Raw genomic sequence first — 20780 nt, 5'->3', positions numbered from 1 at the left:
AGTCCACTCGTATAGTGAGTCACTGCGCTCTCATTTGCTTGCAAGGGTTTTCTTTGAGACAACGAGGTGTGCATGTGTACTTGGAAAGTAGTGTGTTTAAGAAACAAATGACTGTGTGGGAAGTTCCTTCATCTGTGCTAATCCACCCTTTATAGTGAGTGCTAGTAGTTGTTCTTTTTTTTCAATGAAATCAGTCCACAGTCAAAGCATGTGGTTTATCGTGTGCTCGTAGTCCACAGCAACTGACACTGCCCTCAGTGCTTCCCTTTTATCTGACTGATGGAGTAAAATCACACGACTGGACCCCAGAGACCCCCTCCTCCTCCTCCATCTCCCATCCGCGCGCTGATCGGCATTGATACAGCAGCTCCGGTAGGGGCGGGGCAGCACTGCAGCAGTGCGCCTCTCGAGCTGTCTCCGGTAATGTTCCATAGGATACGCACGCCCCGCTCCGCCCCTGCCGCGAGACAGGTGGTCGGACTGTACGCCTTCATCCTCCAGCGCTCCCTGTAGACTAAGAAGGAGGGGAAAAAATCCGTTGACAACAGGGAAAGGGTCGGTCGGCGCGAGCGCGTCCCCGATGGACTTCCAGCGTGTGACCTCGGCGATCACCGGGCGGGCAGCAGGAGAGGGGGGCAACAACGGGAACGCACGAGGAGAGCCCCGGCGATTTACTCCCAAATGTTTTGCAGCGGATTACTTGAGATGCCGTTCGCGGGAGAGGGTGTGCCGACGGGGGAATGAGATGCGCAAGTAAAAAAGTTGACACGATTTCTGGTGGGGATTTTCATCTGCGAGGCGGCGGGATCATTTCTGACTATCCTCCGGGCTGGGAAGTTCCCCTGGGGGGCTTCGTTATGGCTTCAGGCGCCGGTAAGGCTGCACAGCCCCCCGGGCCGGGCTCCGCCGTTAACGGGACTGCGGCAGAGTTCTCCCACATCGAGCAGGAGCTGTACGACTATCAAATGCACAGCAAGATGTGCAAGAAGATCGCTCAGCTCACCAAGGTAAGACCCGCCGGTGACACCGAGAGAGGGAGGGAGGCGCGCCGCCCGGATGTCACTCCTGTCAGGCTGACTGATGATCCGCTGGCTGCCTCACACTCAGACACGGACGGCGCGTCAAAATAAATGAAAATACACATGAAATCCGTAGTTTAAAATAAATAAATAAATAGTAATTAAAAAGGAGCAGGCTGGTAATAGAAGCTATAAAGTCGGTACATAGGTCTACACGTTTTACATTCTCGGGATAACGACGGGAAAACTTGGATTAGCTTCGTGACTGACAGCTGCAGATCCCGAGCACCAGACATCAGGCAGCAATTAGAACTGATGCAATTTTAATCAATCAGTAGATTTATGGATTACCTTCACCGTGCATCAATTTATAATCTGGGCGTTTAGGATATTAAAACAATTCCACAGCTCGCTGGGCCAGAGCCCAGGGTGATGCTTCTTTGTCTGACCAACAGAGAGAAAAACGACTCCAAAGGTGTGCTATCAATTAACTGTGGTGTGAAACAGATGAATCCCCACAGTTAATTAACAGCTTGGTACACCAACATGGCATTTCTCTGTGTTTATCAGGGAGTTTAACAGCTGCAGCAGCTGCATGTGAGGATTCACCCTCTCTGTATCTTCACAATAATGCTCACAGAAGTAGGGCATGACCCATGGCTTGTTGAGCTATGACAGTTACTGATGACTGTGCACTTCTCATCTTCCCTTGTGGATGCACCTCTGTGTCTTAAAAAAAAGGACTTCCTATCATGCACACAGGCCCAGGCAAACAAAGATGACACAGATGAGGGGTCAGCACTTGTGTCTGTGCTTGTTAGGAGAATTCGCCAGCCCCGTCCTTCAGCCTCTTGTGGCCCCTCTGTTCCTTTCCACCCTGATCTCCCTCCACAGAAGCCAGGACTTGTTTTTGTCTCCTCTGAAACTTCATGGCATGCCATGCCAGCCCCGCTTTAGCTCTGGGGCGACCACAGTAAATGAAACCCGGAGCGCGGCTGAAATATAAGAATCATCGATACACATATTTGGTGTGTTTGGTTTCCCCTGAGCTTTGGGATGCTGGGCATGTGGCACATGGTTTATTTGAGTTGTTTGGGGGGTGGAGAGCAGAGGAGAGGAAGTAGGAAATGGGTCAGCTGTGGTAACCTTATATATTTAATAACCCATATTCTGTGTGCATGGAGGCACACACGCACAAACACACCCGCACATATGGGGTTCTACTTAACACACCTCCTCACGTCTGCCTCTCTCTTCCACTCACCCATCCCGACTTGCACGATTCCCCCCACACACACACACCTCTCCCCCCATCAGTGAGAGCAGTCTGCCCTGGCTGAATGGGTGCTGCTAAAGATAAAACAGCAGCACGTCGGAGTGTGTTTACATGGCAAAAGAAGCCAATGGGAAGGAATTGAGAGCTGACATAAGGTTGCATGCACACACACACACACACACACACACACACACACACACACACACACACACACACACACACACACACACACACAAACGCGACTACAGAGAGAGGAGTAGTGTCTCTGCATGACTCACAGAGATCAACAGTAGCATATTAAAGTGTGTGCTTATGTGCACACCTACACGTCAGACTGGTGGCTCTAATTCTGTCTTTGGATTTCCTGCACTTACCCTATCGAGTGTACACTAGGCGCTGTGTTCCCTGCTTTGTAATCCAGCACACCCAGTACCCTCTTTGATATGTGTGGAGGTATGTGTGAGAGTGGGAGAGGGCGGCTGATGTAAGAGAGTGTGTGTTTGTGTGCACGCTTGCTTTGTCTCTTTGCCTAACCTCTCCTCTGTGCACCGAGCGAGTCAAGTCTACGTCTCACTCCAGTTTCAGCTGCCTTGTCTCTTGCTCTCCTTTACACTGTAGACAGAATATTAATTTCATGCTTTGCTGACTATGAAGTTACTGTCAATGAGCACGGGCACTGGCTTGTGAGGCCACATGAATAACATTATCGACCGGCAGGATCGATAAGGGGATCTCGAGGCAGAATTTGCAGTGGCGGGCTCTCGCCGCTCTCTGGCCAAACTGCCAAAGATTTAAACCCAGAGAGCTGAATCAAAGTGTGAAGCTGTCTTTAATCCCACCTCCTAAAATAAATCAGATAAATACTGTTCGTGATGGCATGTAGTAGTTTTACTTAACTGTGTGAAAGCGGGTTTCCTTAAATCTGACCTTAAAGTGAGCTGACGCTAAACAGCAGCCACTGTCTGCGTGAATAAAAATGAACAGATAATGGTAAGCGCAGCGGTAGCAGACAAACGGAGCCGCTTAAGTGACTCATTCATGCTAGTGACATATAAATATCCTACCTATACTTTAAATAGGTAAGGCAGCAAACTTCTAGAGTAGCAGCAAGCCTCCTCCAACCCCCACCCGAGTGCATGAAATAGAACAAGAGTGGATTTTTCAAGTGCATAGATGTCACTGCTTTTATGATAAAGATAAAACATGTCATACAGATTTAGATCAGCGGTTTCCTACCTGTCCTGTAACTCTAAAGATAAAGCAGCGATAGCTGCTTAATACATCGCTGAGTGAGCTTGGGCTGATCACTTTTCCTTCTTAGATTAGGTCATGTGATTAATTTTCAGAGGAATGAAAAGGTGACTCTCGTAGGTCAATACTTCAGATGTACTCGATATGGCAAATATGCAAAGTTACTAATAGGTCCCTCTTAAATCTATCTGAATGTGTGGTAACCATTTTAGATCCTGTTTCCAAGACATCAGTCTTCACATCTTTTAGCTTATGAGCTTGGTGCTGAAAAATTCCAGAGCCTCGACCTCGACACCGTCCAGCACCTCTGGGATAAATTGCCATGCAGACTGCAGGCTAGGCTGTATCATGTACCATTTGTAGATAACCTCACGTGTGCTGTTTTAGTTCAATAGGAGCAAATCCCGGCAGTCAGACCCCAAAATGTTGTGGAAATTCTGATTCTGATTTGGAAACTTTTCCCAGAAGAGTGCAGGCTGTTTCGACAGCATGTTAACGAACAGAGTTGGGTGTAAAGTTCAGGTGTCTGCAGGTGTACTTTGTAACCCCTCAGGGGTCCAAACCCAAGGATGGGAACCACTGGTCTGCATTATTAATAGGTATTATCTAATAACCTTCATTAAATCTCTTTTTTTCTCTATGCTCTCACTTTCAAACCAGCCAAAGAGGACAGCAAAGAACGTCCTCCCCCTTAGAGCCTGTCCCCGTTTCAGAGTCCTCTTCATTCCTCCCTGTCATGAGTCACTGTTTGCTAAAGTTTGCACATCGGTGTGACATACTCCACCAGCGTCTGATGGACAGGAGATAGAGAAATCTCACATTTGACACCAATACCAAAACCTGCTTTACAATAAATACATAACAGATTACTGGAGACTGACAGTGTCGAGGTAATGTAAATGTGTGTGAGAGAGGATTAATGACATGCACGCACGCACACACACACACACACACACACACACACACACACACACACACACACACACACACACACACACACACACACACACACACACACATTGGGCAGAGACAGGGACACAGGGAATGTCCGGCAGGCCTGTACCAGCTGCAGACAGAGAGGCGTCTGAGTAAAATATGAGCCCATGTGTCTCCCGGATACAGTACGCGCATGCGTGTGAGTCCACACAAACACACACGCACACACCTCTGCAAGTGGATAAGTGAGACGTCAGGGTCACCAGGAGGAGATGATGACATGGCGCAGGGGGTAAAGTGAATAGTGGGGAGAAACAGGCCGTATTTCATAGGTTAGTAGCGCTCTATATGGAGAGGTTGAAGGGAGGCTCCATACATGCTGACAGGCATCGCTGCATAAAGCCTGACTGTCCGTGGCTCAGACACACAGTTTGTCAGTGTTACTATTTAAAGTCGAATATTATTTCGACTGGTGGAGAGCACTGTTCCCTTACAGCGAGGAGGTCCTGGGGTTGAATCCTCTGGGCTTTCTGTGAGGAGTTAGCATGTTCTCTCTGAGCGCTCCAGCTTCCACCAAAAGTCCAAAGACATCCATGTTTAGGCTAATTAGCAAATCTAGGTGTAAATGGCTGTCTGGGTCTTTGTGTTAGCAACGGCTGGAGATCTGTCTCCCCTTCCCATCTTTTCTATAGTTTTAGTTTTGGTCTCCGCTATGGTACATTTGCATAATTCACAGTACAAAATTGTTATTTTTTTTAGCTGGTTCTTGGTGCAGCCAGTTTGAACTCCTCTCTCTTTAATCCAACTCTCTTTTGATTGGCTGTCTTTCACAAACAGAGGGTTTGTGCAACCTTGTGTGCCCAAGATGATCAGGATATATTCTCCCTCTGACATTATTAAAACTTTCCATCCATCAATTTTCTTATATTCTTATATTTCTTATAGCTGTCATAGAATGAGAGGCAGGCTACAGCCATGGCACTATATTAGAAATTAACATGCATGCCTTTGGAGTCTGGGAGAAAGAGAACATGCGACACTCCACACAGAAAGGTCCTAGCCGGTCAGAGGATTCAAACCCAGCTGTGAGGCATCACAATGGTGCCGCATCATATTGATGAGATCCAGGAGAAGAAATAGTTTCTGAAAGCAGACTGAAACATTAGCTTTTAGCTCACAGGTGATTGTTTATACACATCCTGCCCTCATTACAGCCCCTGTTTAATATGTGACTCTATCACTGTAACAGGATATACGTGATAAAACACTGTATTGCTGTAATATTTGTTAGCATAAAGCTGCCATAAGGATATAACCAGGTTTGCTCATATGAGACTGAAAACCCTCATAATATATTGAAGTTTTACTCTCAATACGTGCATATTTTTAACAAGGTGGCCAAGGTCATTTTTAATCTTTTCATATCAAATTGTGGAAATTCATTATTTGCTCCATATCTCTCAACAATGACTCACCATTCAGGTTTCAAATATTCTGCATTTGGTTGCAAAACTAATAAAAGTGCTACACAAAAGGGCATTTTTTTCAGTCTCTTGACCTTTGGGATCTCTGCTGTGTTGCTTGATGGATTCTGAAGTCATCAGATTTTGGTGGATTAAAAAAAGGGGAGTTAACCAAGCAAGTCAAAAAATATTAGACTTGGTGGTTTATTTATGGAGGTAAGTGATCTAATATCACGTATCTGTAGAGTGGATACAAATGTGGACTTTTCAAGCACCATTCAGCAAGTGAAAAAAAGACACCTCAAAATAATCACAAAGAAGTCTGGTATTAACTTTCCAAGACTGAGGGAGTCAAAGGCATGCAGCTTGAAGCATGAACTCAACACACTGTGATGAGCATAAGCAATGCATTAACATTAAAAACGTCCATGAGTGGTGATTAGTTCGCATTTATCTGCAAAGATAAAGTGTCATGTATCCCTTAAAGAGAGGATAAGCTGCTGCTTTTAATGGACACGAGCTTTAGTGAATGTTTTTTTATAATCTGTAGTCAAAATGCTTATTTAACAATGGCTCGCACATTTAATAGAGGAAAAAATACAGTGAAACAAAACAAAACAGTTGAACATTTTAAAAAAAATGTTTTTCACATCACTTTTTAGAAGATGCCCTTCTTCCTCCACCTTATATACACAACACTCAAGTGGAAAAATAATGCAGGGAGGCAAGAAGACACAAACAAGCAAACATAGATTAATATCTTTCTAATTTTTAGTGTTTGTGTCTTGAAGGCTTAAATGTGCACAGCTCTTGAATCTTTGCCCTCTTGTTGCTGATGCTCCAGGTGATTTATTCTCTGAACATGAAGAATGAGGAGCAGGAGGCGGCCCTGCAGGCGTTGAGCAACGCCCACCACGACGAGCTGCACCGGATCCTGATGGAGACGTGCCACGAAGGGGAGGGGTCAGCCCTGAGGACACGCCTCCTGGAGCTGCAGGAATCTCTGGATGAGCAGCAGCGAGTCGGGGCCCAGGTGTGTGCATGTGTGAGTCCTTGTTTATGGGGTTGGGGGTCGGGGTCCTTGTTGTGTCTCTGTAATTTAATGTCTAACCTCCCAGTGAGGGCAGCAAATCAAACCTGGCCCTAACATGACCTACGGCAGCCAGCCTCGCTCAGAAAGCCCGTTACTTTACCCAGTCTTCATAATTTATATGCTGTGCACCACAATAAAACATCAACATGAATCGTAAACACCCACATGGCTTTCCTATCGAGTCCGCGGGGGGAAACAAAAAAGCGTCTTAACAACTAAATACATAAAAAATGCACACAGGGACCTAAAACTTTTATTTTGAAATGTTTTTCCTTGTTATCTGTCTGGCATGTCTGGCATCTGTCATGTTTTTTCATGTCCTACTGTCATTTTCTCGAGTCAAAGCATGTAGATCAGCGCGGGTCTGATACAAGAAAACACCTGTACAAACCTACCAGACTCACGTAGACAGGCTTTCAACGTATGAACCACAGGGATGTGTTTTTAAGTGAAACAGGCTACAGACAACGATAAGTGGCACACATCAAACAACCTGGAACAGGATTAATGCGCCAGTAAAAGAAAGCCTTATCGCCTTTAGAGCAGACGAGTGTCGTAGCGCCACTGGTGCAAAAACTATGAGAATGTGAGTGTGTCAAAACACTGCATGATATCTCTCACAGGTACCTATGAGCATAAATGACATAACATCTATATAATCACAAACATAACACTTATGCTAGTAAAATTTGTCTCTAACATCTTTAGTTTCGTAGTATTATCTTGTTTTGGCACTTTTTAAATCAGACTACTGCTGCTGAGATCTTCCGCACAACCGCCTCTAAGCCTTACACAAAATGGGCCAAAAAACAGAAAATATCCAGTGAGGTGAAGTTAAAATGCCTTGTTCATGATGTCAGTGGTCAGAAATGAATGGCAGGACTGCTGCAAGCTAATAGAAAGGCAACAGTAACTTCTTAAATGTCCACTTGTTAAGAAGGTGCTATGCAGAAGAGCATCTCTGAACACACACAAAGGACGACAGCAACAGAAGACCACATTAGGTGCAACTACTGTCAGATAAGAACAGGAAACTGAGGCTATGGTTTGCATGAGCTCCCCAAAACTGCACAACAGAAGATTAGAAAAATGTTGCCTGATCTAATGAGTCTCGATTTCTGCCGTGACATTGAGGCGATAGTGTCCGAATTTGGCATCGAAAACATGAAAGCATGGCTCCCTTCTGCCGTGTATAAGCGGTTCAGGCTGCTGATGGTGTAATGTTGTTTGGGATATTTTCACAGCACTCTTTAGGTACAGCTAACAAAGTGGCTGCTGAGTGAGCAGTGTTGCAGTGTATATTTGTTTTTGCATAAATATTACAATGTTACAGAAGAATTCCTGAAATTCACCTCTGGAAAATAATAATTTTATTCCTTATAAACTCCTAGCATGTGAACATTTTTTCAGTAAAAGCAGTGGTGCCTGGAGTCTATGTTAGCAGTGAATGGATAGCTAATAAGCATATAGTATTTGTTTATTTGTTATCACAGTATCGAACAGTGTCAACACACATTACTGCAGATCTAACTATTAAGAATAAGGGTTCCATAAATGCCAGAAAACGGCAAATCTTTGGGTTCAAATAAGGCTTATTTTGCAAAAAAAAAAAAGAAGTCATAGTTATATAACTGTATAGCTAATATAACTAATATGGAGCTATGTCAAAGAAACCCACACAGTGTCTCCCCCCTTGGTTTATAATGTTTGCAGCTGCTGATTTCTGGTTTTGTGACTTTTGAAGAAGTTTTTTGCGGCTCTGAGTTGCCTGAGCTCGACATTGCAGGCTGGTAATGATGTTTTGCCACATACTGAGTATTGTGTGAATGTCACAGCGTTACTACTAATTGGCCAGTCTGGCCTTTTACAAATGTTTTGTATAGTCTGTGTCCACACTGTTCGCTCCAGCCGTCTGTACAGTTCCCAGATCTCAGCACAGTGAAACACCTTTGAACAAGCATGCATTTGTTATTGCATAAGTGTCATTGTAGCATGGAACAAAGTGTGAAAGGCTTTTCCGAGAGTTGTTGGAGAAAAATTAGGTGCTTTTTAGGGAAAGTTGTCACTACCAAAGGTTTATATGTGTGAGTTATTCTCTCGTCCTCTGTGGCTCCAGGTGCAGGCGGACTTTGAGTTCTTCCGCATCCAGGCGGAGGAGAGGGAGCGTGAAACGGAAGCAGAGCTAAGAAAAGAGTTTGAGGAAAAGCTCCAGGGTGCGCAGGAAAACCTGCAGGAGGCCAAGGCCCAGATCAGTGTTGCCCAGGAGGAAAACCTGAGACTGAGCAAAGAACTGGAGAATGCTGAGGAGCAGATCCAGCAACTGGATGCCAAGTGCGAGGAGCTCCAGAAAACAGTCGTTGATGAGGAGAAAAACAGGAAGGAGGAGGATAGGCAAAGAGAAGATGAGGAGGAAAAGAAGAAGGAGGAGGAGGAGAGGAAAATGGAGCAGTGTGAGGAAAGGATTAAAGCCCTCCTGGAGGAGCTAAAGGCACTAAAGGAGGAGAGGGGTCGAGCGGAGGAGGAGAAGAGGCGAGCCGTGAAGGAGGAGAGGGAGCAATGGGAGCAAAAGGTGAACGATCTAAACGAGGAGGGAGAGGAAATGAGGAAGAAGATAGAGGCGGAGTGGAGGGAAGAGCGGCAGAGGTGGGAGGAGAGGGAAGAGGAGGAGAAGAAAGGGATGCACAGCGCTCTGCGAGAGAGGGTGAAGAGGGCCGAGGCAGAGGTGGAGAGTCACCTGGAGAGGCTAGCCGAGAGCAAGAGAAACACAGTGAAGCTGCAAGAGCGAATACAGGTACGCGCCTTTTCTCTCGTCCCTGCGTGCATAATCCAACGCTGGGAAGGGAAATTGAAATGTTGCAGCTTCCTGTCTCTGATGCGCCCAGCTAATAGTGTTGATGGGAAAGAAGGGACTGAAGTAGAAGCAGAGCTGGGGGGTGGAGGGTGAGCGGGGGTGGGGGAGGCATCTTGCTTGTCTAACCACAAGCTGCCTTCCCTGAGTGTTATTCCCACTGCCAACTAGCTGCTAATGAGGAGCAGGATAGATTCGCTGCACCACCTCACGCATGAGCATTAAGAAGCCCTGTGAGAGCTGGCATGGAGCTGACATGCAGTAAGTCCTCACAGCAGACCATTAAAGGCTCGCAGCTGGGCAAGACAGCACCCTGACTCACCACATTTCATCCCTCATTTTTTTTTCTGTTTGTCTGATTGTGTTCACTCCCTCCTCCCTCATCTGTGTCAAATTTGCTGTCAGCCTCTCTCTCTCTCTTTCTCGTCTGTTTCTTTTTCCTTTTCTATTCCCTCGTGGCCTTTTGTCAACATGCAGTACTATTCCGCATCGCCTGACCTTAATTGCCCTCATGCTAAACTCCTTCCTGGCCTTTATCCCTCCCTTGCAGGACTTGGAGGAAGAGCTGGAGCTGGATCGCAGGCGTGTGTCTGAGGCCGAGGGCGTGGCCAAGCGGGCTGAAGAGGAGCTCGCTGTAGCCAAGGAGCGGCTGCTGCTGCAGGAAGACGAGCTGCAGAGCAGAGCAGGTAGTCTGCCTCTCGCACCTGTCAATCTTACCTGCCCTGCTCGAAGCGAGCTTGCAAAAACTGAAGCTGTGCCAGGTGCACGTCCCCATTCCTCATTCAAACCCGCCGTTAATTAAGTTTTCCACTCACGCTGCCATAATATGTAGAGAAAATGTAACAAATTATTCATTCCTGCTCAAAGGCAAACAGTTTCATCAAACTGGCATCTCACCCCGTCAGCACAAAACTCTGAGTTTTATTTATTGCACAGTAATGGGTTTTAATTCAAACCCTTCCTCAGTCAGAACTGGTCAGATGATCCATTCTGCTTCTGCTATAGACGATCAATCAATCACTTTTGTGTGTTAGAGGAGCTGCTGAATCGAGGAGGCTGTGAGGTGTGTGTGTGCACTGAAATGGAGGAGCTGAGGAGCCAGGTGAGTCGTCTGCAGAGTAGGAACAGAGAGCTGGAGCTGCAGAGCAGCGGCCGCAACAGCGACCACGCCAGGCAGATACGCCAGGTAAGCACGCATACACATGCACATATGGTAAAACTGCAATGTGGACAAAAATATAAGCACAGCATGAATGAGTGTGCTGTGTTGTGTGTTTATAGCACGCTGAAGCACTGTCCAGTTTGCGCTCAGAGATGGTGAGAGCCCAGACAGAAGAGCTGCGTCGCATTCAGAAGCACGCGGACGACGAGCGGGACAAACTGCAGAAGGAGATCGAAAAAGAACGAGAGAGCCTGCGGAGGGAGCGGGAGCAGGAGAGGGATCAGTTCGAGAAGGAAAGGAACCGAATACGGCGAGAAAGAGACGAGGAAAAGGAAGCGCACCACAGACAGCTGGAAGAGGTCAAGGATCGTGTGAGGAGAGAGAAGGAGGAAGAGGTGGACCGCCTGCGCAAAGAGCTGGAAGTGGAGAGGGTCCGCATTCGTTCCCAGCTCGACAAGAACATCGAACAGGTCGAGGCGGAGAGAGCCGGCGTGCAGCTGAAGCTGGAGGAGGAGAAGAAGAGGCTGGCGGAGAAGGCCGAGGAGGACAGGAAGCGACTGAAGGAGCAGGTGCGGAAGGCGATAGAGGAGGTGATGAGGAGACACGCGGCTGAATTAAACGGCGTCCAAGAAGCTCTGAGCTCTGAGAAGAAAACCAACCAAGAGGTCAGCATGTGTCGGCACACAAAGAGTTCTCTGCATTTAACTTTAACAGACATCATCAGTGATCATAACAGGAGAAATCAGGTTAGAGAGGAAAACTGGAGAAAGAAGCTGCATTTTTGATACCACTTAGTGACCTGACCTGTTTGGCTACTATATTTAAAAACTGAGGCTATATATCATAAATGAGCATTAGTAATTTTGCACTGGAACCCAGTGAGATGGTGCTAAGAAGTAAGAGGAGACTGGCTCTGTATTAGGACCAGACACAGATTCTTTATAATGTGCACTGCTTGCATCTCAAATTTAAAAACGTCCTGCTGTGGAATCCGAAAAACACAGCCTTCATTATTTTTAGTTTCAGTCACTCTTTGGATGTAATTATTTTTGATATGAGCACAAACCGTTGCCAACACAGTAAAAATCTCCCTGCCTGAAGTCAACCACATACCGTAAGCCATGAGGGTCGAGGCAAAAGTTCACCCATTTAATCCACAAACCTGAGAAAAAGTTTGCGCGGCTCGGGCCACCGAGGAGCGTCGACAGTAACCAGGTTACTGAAGTTCACAGAAACGCAGCGCCTGAGTTGCACAGTCGAGCCTCAGCGGGGGTACTGCCTAATTAAAACAGAGCTTCTAAATATTTTGGGCTTGCGTCGCTTGTCAGCAACTGACGATGTTGAACAAAAGTTTCCTCTTTTTTTAACCTGAATATCTTCAGAGTAATTTGAAAGAAAGGGATTGTGGGAAAAAATCTGTGAACGATTATGTTTGTGTAGCAAAAATGCTTTCCTTTGATCCAGTTAATTCTCTTGTGACCCCCCTAGGGAGAGTTCTCGCCCCCAGATTGAACCAAAAGAGAAATTTAATAGACGTTTTTTGCTCCCAGTAAATGTAGAAATTTAAAGATTTTATCATATAATTGCCTACCCTTTGAGCCCTCTTATCATGTTCACTTCATTATTACTAATTATTAATTAGGCTCACTTGTAAGAAGATGACAGAAGGGTAGGGTCGAGTGTTAAAAAGGAGATTCTTTGCTAATGTAATAATAGTTTTGATGAGGATGAATGTTTTTATGAAGGTGTGCGTGCGTTTGGAAGAGGAGAGGAGAGCTGCTGAGGAGCTACGCAGCAGGATGGAGAAGGAAAGAGAGGAGCTGAGGACGAAACTGAAAGATGCCACCAGTGAGGTTAGAAGTCAGGTTACGCTAACTGAGAGTAAAACATCAGCTGTAGTTCCTGTGACATGTGAAGAGAAAGAGATATGTTCCTGTGATCTCAGATCTGTAGGTTGGAGTCACTGATCCACCATAAAGACAAGAAAGACAAGGCGACCCCCGATGCTCCATCCTCGGGTGGACCGCAGTGCTCCCGTCTGGAGGAAGAGCTCCATCAGGCTCGGAGTCGACTGGCTCGCATTCAGGACGAGGCCGAGAGGCAGCGGGACAGGCACCAGAGAGAGATCGCATCCCTGAAAGCTGACAGGCATCGGCTGGAGGAAAAAGTCCTGGAGCAGAGCCGGATGAACACGGAGAGGAGTCTTCTAGAGCAAAACCAGAAGCACACAGAGGACCGGATCAGGTAGCAGATCAAACACAGACCTTCCAAAGCTGCTCAGGCTTCCATTACAAAGTCTGCTTGTAATCAGCCCCCCCGCTCACCTAAATGATCTTTGGGAAACATCAGAGTCAGGAAGGAAATCACTCGAATTGAAGCTCATTTCAAGTTTGAATAAACTTTATTGACTTGGACCGTGTTGTAACAGAGCTAACGCACGCCAAGGAATTAGATGTAGCAGCAGAAAAAATTCTGTTTGAGCTGGTAAACGGTGTCGGCACATTAATGAAAATTAAATCAATATCACCAATTAGTCTGCCCTCCCCGACAGATGTATTTTATTAGCCTGTTTTTCACCATGTGCCGACAGCAATTAGAGCATATGCGCAAACAAAAACCAGCCCTCTGCATTTATTTTAAATGTGTTTGATCACTCGAAACTATCAGTTTACACGCAGTTCCCCCTTCAATACATGTCCTTTTTTTCCCCCTCATTCAAACACACCCATTAAAAACCGACCTGTCAGCTGACGGTATAACAGGTTATCTTATTATCTTAATATGGCAATGCATTAATATAAAACTCAGATTTTATATTTATGTGCTTTATGGAATTGGATGCTCCTCTGCATGTTTGCTGCAAAAAATAAATAGGAACTGCTTTGCAATGTTAGATGGCATATAACCAGAAGACATTTTAACAAGTCATTTTGCATGTAGGTTAGCTGTGTCTCACTCTTTGTTCTGATGCATGCCTCCAGGGCAGAGTGCGAGGATCGTCTCAGAGCAGAGTTCAGGATAGAGATGAACGCCGCCGTCGCCGAGAGCGAACAGAGATGGCAGAGCCGGGAGGAGGAGCTGCAGGCTCAGATCTCTGAGCTGCAGGGTCAGCTCACCGAGCTAGAGTCGCAGGTGAGCCCTCTGCAAATCGAATTATAGAAACCCATTTGTGATGCTTGGCCCTGATTGTCTCTTTAGAAACGTAATCAGGCTGTTTTGCCATTCTGCTTTGGCTTCATTATTCAAATTTTGCCTGAACAGATGAAAAATAATCAGGCGGGTTGGCAGCATAGCTGATATCTTGAATCAGGCATATTTATTTAAAAACAGAGACGTGCAATTAAGGTTCATTCACTGCAAAAGAGCTGCGTGACTCATGTTCTCAGAGCAGCGCTGGGATCCAGCGTTAAAATAAATACGGTGGGATTTCGGCCGCTGGAAGTGCCGTTATGGAAGCTGGGGATCATGGGAGTGGCTGTCCAAACTGTTCTTTTCATCTGAGCCAGAGGTCTGAATCATTGTCAGCTTTGCAGCTCTTGCTGAAAACCCACGACCTGCCACACCAGCTTGGCTGAAGAGGCGTGCTGACGCGTTTGTTCAATTGATGATGAATTGGTGTCTTTGTAACGACAGCAAACTGAGACAAAGGGAGACATGTTGTTGAAACATACATACATATTTTCCCCTTTGTAAATCTCTGTTTTGTAAATATGGACAGTGTAATTTTCATGACTTTTCTTTTAGGTTATTATTATGTAATGATTTTAGTGGTCGAGCCCTCTTGGGATCAAATTGGGCTGAATGTTGTGCATGAGTTAAATCGGTTTGACAGCCCTAGACTAACTCTTAATGGAACTGCTGCAATGTTCATAGTTGAGTTGAATATTTTTTTCCCCTCCTGAGGCAAAGATGATGTCATCATCCTGTTTTGACAGACCAATGACCCAAAAAAATATTCAGCTTTCCATCCTAAATGATGGAGAAAAGCATCACTTGCATCCTCAGCAGGGTCATCGGTTGTTTTGGGTCTTTTACATCAGGGGTCCCCAATCCCAGTCCACGAGGGCCGGTGTCCCTGCAGGTTTTAGATCTCACCCTTGGTCAACACACCTGAATCACATGATTAGTTCATTACCAGGCCTCTGGAGAACTTCAAGACACGTTGAGAAGGTAATTTATCCATTTAAATCAGCTGTGATGGATCAAGGACACATCTAAACTGGGACTGGGATTGGGGACCCTTGTTTTACATCCTGTTCTCTGAGCCTGTATCCATGAGATATTAGTCCTATATTGGTTCTGGCTTGTCTGTAGTGATCTGAAGTCATTTGAGGATTTCTTCACTGCTGCTCACACTCTGTTGATGGCTTTTCTTTTTACGTGATAACCCAGAAGCTGTAGGCTTTGCAAAGCAATTCACATTAATCTCCCAATTTGAACACTTGCTTCTTCACCAGTTTGTATTTCCCCCTTTTTCCTATCACTGGCCCATCCAGTCCTTCCAGGTTCCAGAGTGGTCTCTGCAATGTTTTTAGGAAATTTGACTCGGTTTCCCAAGCCCATTTTTGTCTCCCACTAACGTGCTGTTCCTAGGAGGCATTTGTAGATTTTCCTGCTTTAATAAATGTGACACATAATCCAAGCGATGGTTTGTACACGCTCTGCCATGGTATTTATTTACTCTAACGGAGCGCTCAAAGCAATTTTTACTTCAGGCCACATTATTCTTCTGTGCCTTAAAGCGCTTTTTAACCATCACACACACACTCACTCAGATGGATGCATCAGGGACAGCAGCCCTTTGCCAAGCTTAGGCCATGCTTCTCTTCCCTTGGCACAAGGGGTATGTCGGAGTTGTTGGCTTCCAGAAGAGGTTAGATGGCCTGGGTAAAAAGTCACACACATGCTAAATTTTAAATTTACATAATACAAATTTACCTGATACATATCCAGGTCAGTTTATTAGCTGTGTTAAGTGCTTTGTAGCCTCTAAAAACAGTTGTGTAAACTCTAATCTTTGCCAAGTCTGAGAACATGACCCTGACTTTGTGTCCATCACGCCTTTGCTTTGTCTTGTAGCTTTCTGTATGGCAGAAATCCTGCATTTCAAACTTGAATGAGGACTTTAAAAGATGTGGGTGTTTACGAGGCAAAAAGAGTCTCTCTTATTGTATTTTAAGTGTAGGAAACAACAGCTCTGGATGCGCTCTAGAAAGTTAAAGTCGGGATGTTTCATGTAATCCGTTCAACTTTTTGGGCGTGCGATGCTAAATTGTTGGAGGGCTCTTCTAATTTGTTCCATAAGCCTGCTTATTTATTCTGTTTGAGTATGCACATCCTAAAACAAAAGTGGCATCTCCATTTAATTCTTGCTACAGACTCATTATCTCAGGATTACTTTGACAGCATGGAGAGCCTTAAAAATCCTTTGCTCCCAATTTGTCACCAATGCAGGCAGAGAAAAAGAAGGCAGGCCAGGGAGATGATTGCCACGTGAATCCTGAAATTGACAAGCTGAGGAAGGAGGTCCAAGACACAAAGGAGATAAACAAGAAACTGAGGGAGCTGCTGCAGGTACGCACATGATGCACAGTCATTTTTAAAAATCCTACGCGCGCCCGTTCATAGATTTTCTCTGTGATGAATAATTTAGCAGCTTTGATGAAAGTGCCGCAGTGAATAGGCAACATTATGTTGGTCTGTGAGTGTGTGTGCGCGTTTACTGCAACAATGGGTTTTTGTGAGCTTAAGAAGAATTGCTGCTGTGGTTCTAAAAAAAAATGTGTTCATTTGTTGGAGGAGCCCCAAACGCAGTCGCTAGCCGAAGAGAGACACAGTCATGCCATGGCGCTGCAGGCGTTAGAGAGACGGGCAAAAGAAGAGCTGCTGTCTGAGAGGAACAGACTTCAGACAATGCACCACCTGGAGCTGGGTAACACACACACACACACACACACACACACACACACACACACACACACACACACACACACACACACACACACCCATTAGCATTAGCATAAGCACATGCAGGCATTAACACACTCTGGATAGCATGTACACAGCTACATGAGCAAAATAAGCAAGCACACACACACACACACATGCACAACGATATACACATTGCATTGAGATTATAAATTCAACAGTGAAGTTGCCATTGCCATGGATACACTTCACCATGGCAACAGCAGAAGGGTACCTGTAACAGTGGGGCCCATTGATTTTGTTTTCGGTATGTGGTTTTGTGTGTGTGTGTGTGTGTGTGTGTGTGTGTGTGTGTGTGTGTGTGTGTGTGTGTGTGTGTGTGCAGATAAGCAGCGAGCAGAGCTGACCCAGCAGCACACGGAGTGGAGCAGACAGATGACCCAGAGACACATGCAGCAGATAGAAGACCTACAGGCTCAACTACAGGCGCACACACAAATGATGGCTCTGCAACAGGTAAATCACCCACACCGTGTGCGCACAAACACACACCTCTTGGCCTCAATACCTGTGATTCATTGCCTGTAACTCCAGCAAGTCAACTTCTGTTGTCTACTACTTTATTCGTGTGTGTGTGTGTGTGTGTGTGTGTGTGTGTGAAGGATTTGAAGCAGCAGAACCAGTATCAGGTGTTTGAGCGGCAGCTGGACGAGAGTCGCTGCGCCATGCTGGAGCTGCAGAGAGAAAACGTAGCACTGAAGAAGCAGTTAAAGGAAAGGTAGGGACGGTAACACTGAGTCCATCAGTCAAGGCGAAAGCCATCGATTTTACAGAGAAACTATGAATGTTTGGCATTCACAAAAATACTTTCCACCTAATTTCTTGTCAGTTTAAATAGTTTGATGGAATTGTTTTGCAACTGGGACCAAAGTGACAACTAAATGAATTTGCAGTGAATGGCACACTGGAAGCAGCAACGTAAAATAAGAAATCATGAATGACTTAGCTTAGCGAACCAAGCAAAAACATGGCAGCTAAAGTAAATCGAATGTGTTAATTGTGCCAGAATCAGACATGGACCCAAATGCAGATTAAATCAAATCAACATCAAATCAATTTATTTATATAACACTTTTCACAGGATAAAAACCACAAAGTGCTTCACAGTAATATAAAACAGAAATACATAAAATACATTAATAATAAAACACACAGCACAAATCTAATTAAAAGCCAATCTAAATAAAAGAGTCTTAAGCTGCTTTTTAAAAGAATAAATACAATCAAGGCAACGTAATGATGGAGGGAGAGCATTCCACAACCTGGGGGCCACCGCTCTAAAAGATCTATCACCTCTAGACTTAAAACGAGTTCATAAAAAACTGAGCAAATGGAACAAAAATCAAACAAACTTTATTTTAAAAAGCTGATTACTGTGTTAACAAGCAGGTAGGAACTGAAGGTGAACGGATACCAAAACACAACAGACAAGACACACACAAACCCACACACAGAGAGCTGACTGAGGATGAGACTGCGGTTCGATCCAGACACGGAGCTAATGAGGGCGGGCAGACAGTAACAAAGGAGGGCAAAAAAGAAAGGAAAACATGAAAAATGAAGCAAAACTGCAACAAATTGCTTGAGCAAACTAATGTTCAAAGTAAAAGAGAAAACAACTAAAAGACATGAAGACTAAAACCAAACATGATGACAGAGACAGGGGAGGAAGATAACACCAAGAGCGAACAAACTGGTGAGCTTGTATATTTTTAACTGCACTAGCTGTTCCCAGCTTCTCACAGTCTCTATGTTAAGCCAGCCAAAGCTCCTCCCTGGAGCTTCGCGTTTACCCGTCATCTCATCCAAGTTTGGAGGAAGTTTGCTAAACTTTTCCTTGGAGCTCTGAACACAGACCAGGATGTTGGAAATGAAGTCCCACACCCGAACCCAAACCTGTGACAGCTGCAGAGGAAGAGGACGAAGGAGACAGAATAAAGTCAAAATCCCCCAAAAAACCCAAAAACCCACCAGTCTTACAAATGTTTCTAAACACTCAAGTCACATGACCACAGCAAATTGAGACCCAAAAGGTCTTGGTGCTGCATTTGGACTTGGAAAAAGTAAAAAATATTTGTTACTATAAATAGTAACAAAAGAGTTAAATAATAACATTAGTCATGTGATAGTGTAACAATAATATTCATCTTCTGTAAGCATCGTGAGCTACATTGTTTAACACTTCATTCCACTGTGGACGAAACATCTCCCACAAGTATCTCCTGTGTGGCTACCACAAGAAGCACAGCAGACTTTTATCTTATAACATGTTTTTTCATGCACCACACTGATTTAATAAGCAGCTGAAGCAGCCTCACGTGTGTCAAAACAACAGGGTTACATTAATATTTGCTGAAACACTTCATTAGCGACACAGCTCGCTATCGTCAATGATCCCAGTTTTTAATTTTTTTTCGCTTGTTTGCGGATTTCTCCAAAACACATGGTGATCATAATTATTTATCATAATTATTGAGAGTCTGGTGTAATATGTAGCTTTCCTGTGACATTCTTTCACAATATATGATAGAAAAAACTAGGATGTAGCTGTTGCTGTGGAAAGAGGTGATTGCTTCCAAACTTCGATACAGTTCAGACAGCGTTGCCTCGAATGTTTCAGTGTTTGTTTCGCAAGGCCTCACTTTACCATTCACCACAATGAAGTTGAGGGGTGAAAAGCAGGAAGGCCCCTACAGTAAAACAGAGAAAAACCCCAAATTAGACGACAACCTGTGAGCAAGCACTTGGCGACAGTGGGAAAGAAAAACTCCCCTTTAACAGGAAGAAATCTCCAGCAGAACCAGAGTCAGGCTCAGGGAGGGGCAGCCATCTGCCATGACATCCAGCACATGATCTAGAAGAGCGGTGTCAAACCCATTTTAGTTTGTTGGCCGCATACAGCTGGTATAATCTTAAGCGGGCTGGTCCATTAAAAAAATGTTGCCCAAGGAAGACCTCCAAATCTTTTCCCCTTTCCTTTAGTGTAAATGCATTTTAAATACATTCACATTTAATGAGCCATCCTTTTATGAAAGTGATGATGAAAAGCCTGGGATGTCTCAAGAAAAATGAGTGCAATTTAAACAGCACCTCTGAGTTTTTCCACATTATTAAAGAAATCTGTCAGCCCTGCTCCGTCGGCTTAACCACTTTCTAAGACATAAATTTGAGAAATGAACCGGCAGCTCATCACTCAGACTTTGTCCTGTAGTTTAACAAACAGAACGTTACAGTTATTAAAAAAAAGAGAAGTCCCTCTTTCAGACTCTGACCAGTACATATCTTAAGGGTTGTCCACACAGGAAACGTTTCACTCTTCACACATCGCTTTGTAGCTGGTGCTTGGTTGCCTACGTAACTCTCTAATGTATCTACTACTCTGTCATACGTTAATCAAAGATTTTGAGAAAGGTTTAACTCAGGACCCACCCAGTTTGCATCACCAGTTATTTCGTTCATTATTCCTGCAGTTGCTGAACGTCACAGACTTTCTGTGGTCTCGGATTGTCGCTGGTAACTTCCTGTGTGGATATCCTTTTACTTCAGTCCTCTTCTTATTCTTCTCCTCCTTTCGGCTGATCCCTTTTGGGGTTGCCGCGGTTGATCATCTGTCTCCATCTCACTGTATCCCTAGCATCCTCGTCTGTGACACTGACCCTTCACTCATCCACAAATCTTATCTGAGCTCTTCCTCCTGTTGACAGCTCCGTCTTCAGCATCCTTTGTCCAAAATATTCTCTATCC

The 20780-nt window shown here is 44.9% G+C and overlaps 1 protein-coding gene across 2 annotated transcripts in view; it reads left to right on the top strand.

Moving 5' to 3' along the window:
* The first annotated feature begins 410 nt into the window (after positions 1 to 410).
* fam184b (family with sequence similarity 184 member B) overlaps positions 411 to 20780 on the top strand; it is a 31749-nt gene continuing 11379 nt past the window's right edge. For both annotated transcript variants that reach the window (XM_085409910.1, XM_085409908.1), the window contains exons 1-13: positions 411 to 1007; positions 6790 to 6978; positions 9155 to 9829; positions 10437 to 10572; positions 10921 to 11072; positions 11168 to 11713; positions 12794 to 12901; positions 12994 to 13292; positions 14030 to 14180; positions 16503 to 16622; positions 16848 to 16980; positions 17362 to 17492; positions 17639 to 17754. In XM_085409910.1, the coding sequence (XP_085266036.1) occupies positions 741 to 1007; positions 6790 to 6978; positions 9155 to 9829; positions 10437 to 10572; positions 10921 to 11072; positions 11168 to 11713; positions 12794 to 12901; positions 12994 to 13292; positions 14030 to 14180; positions 16503 to 16622; positions 16848 to 16980; positions 17362 to 17492; positions 17639 to 17754 (3023 nt within the window). In that variant the 5' untranslated portion in view covers positions 411 to 740. The remainder of the gene's footprint in view (positions 1008 to 6789; positions 6979 to 9154; positions 9830 to 10436; positions 10573 to 10920; positions 11073 to 11167; positions 11714 to 12793; positions 12902 to 12993; positions 13293 to 14029; positions 14181 to 16502; positions 16623 to 16847; positions 16981 to 17361; positions 17493 to 17638; positions 17755 to 20780) is intronic.

Source organism: Rhamphochromis longiceps, linkage group LG6 (assembly GCF_057381845.1).
Source record: "Rhamphochromis longiceps isolate RC_006_pf linkage group LG6, R_longiceps_female_GT1.1, whole genome shotgun sequence".
In the NCBI taxonomy this organism is placed as follows: domain Eukaryota; kingdom Metazoa; phylum Chordata; class Actinopteri; order Cichliformes; family Cichlidae; genus Rhamphochromis; species Rhamphochromis longiceps.
The sequence above is the reverse complement of the archived record's forward strand: the minus strand, read 5'-3'. Positions and strand labels throughout refer to the sequence as shown.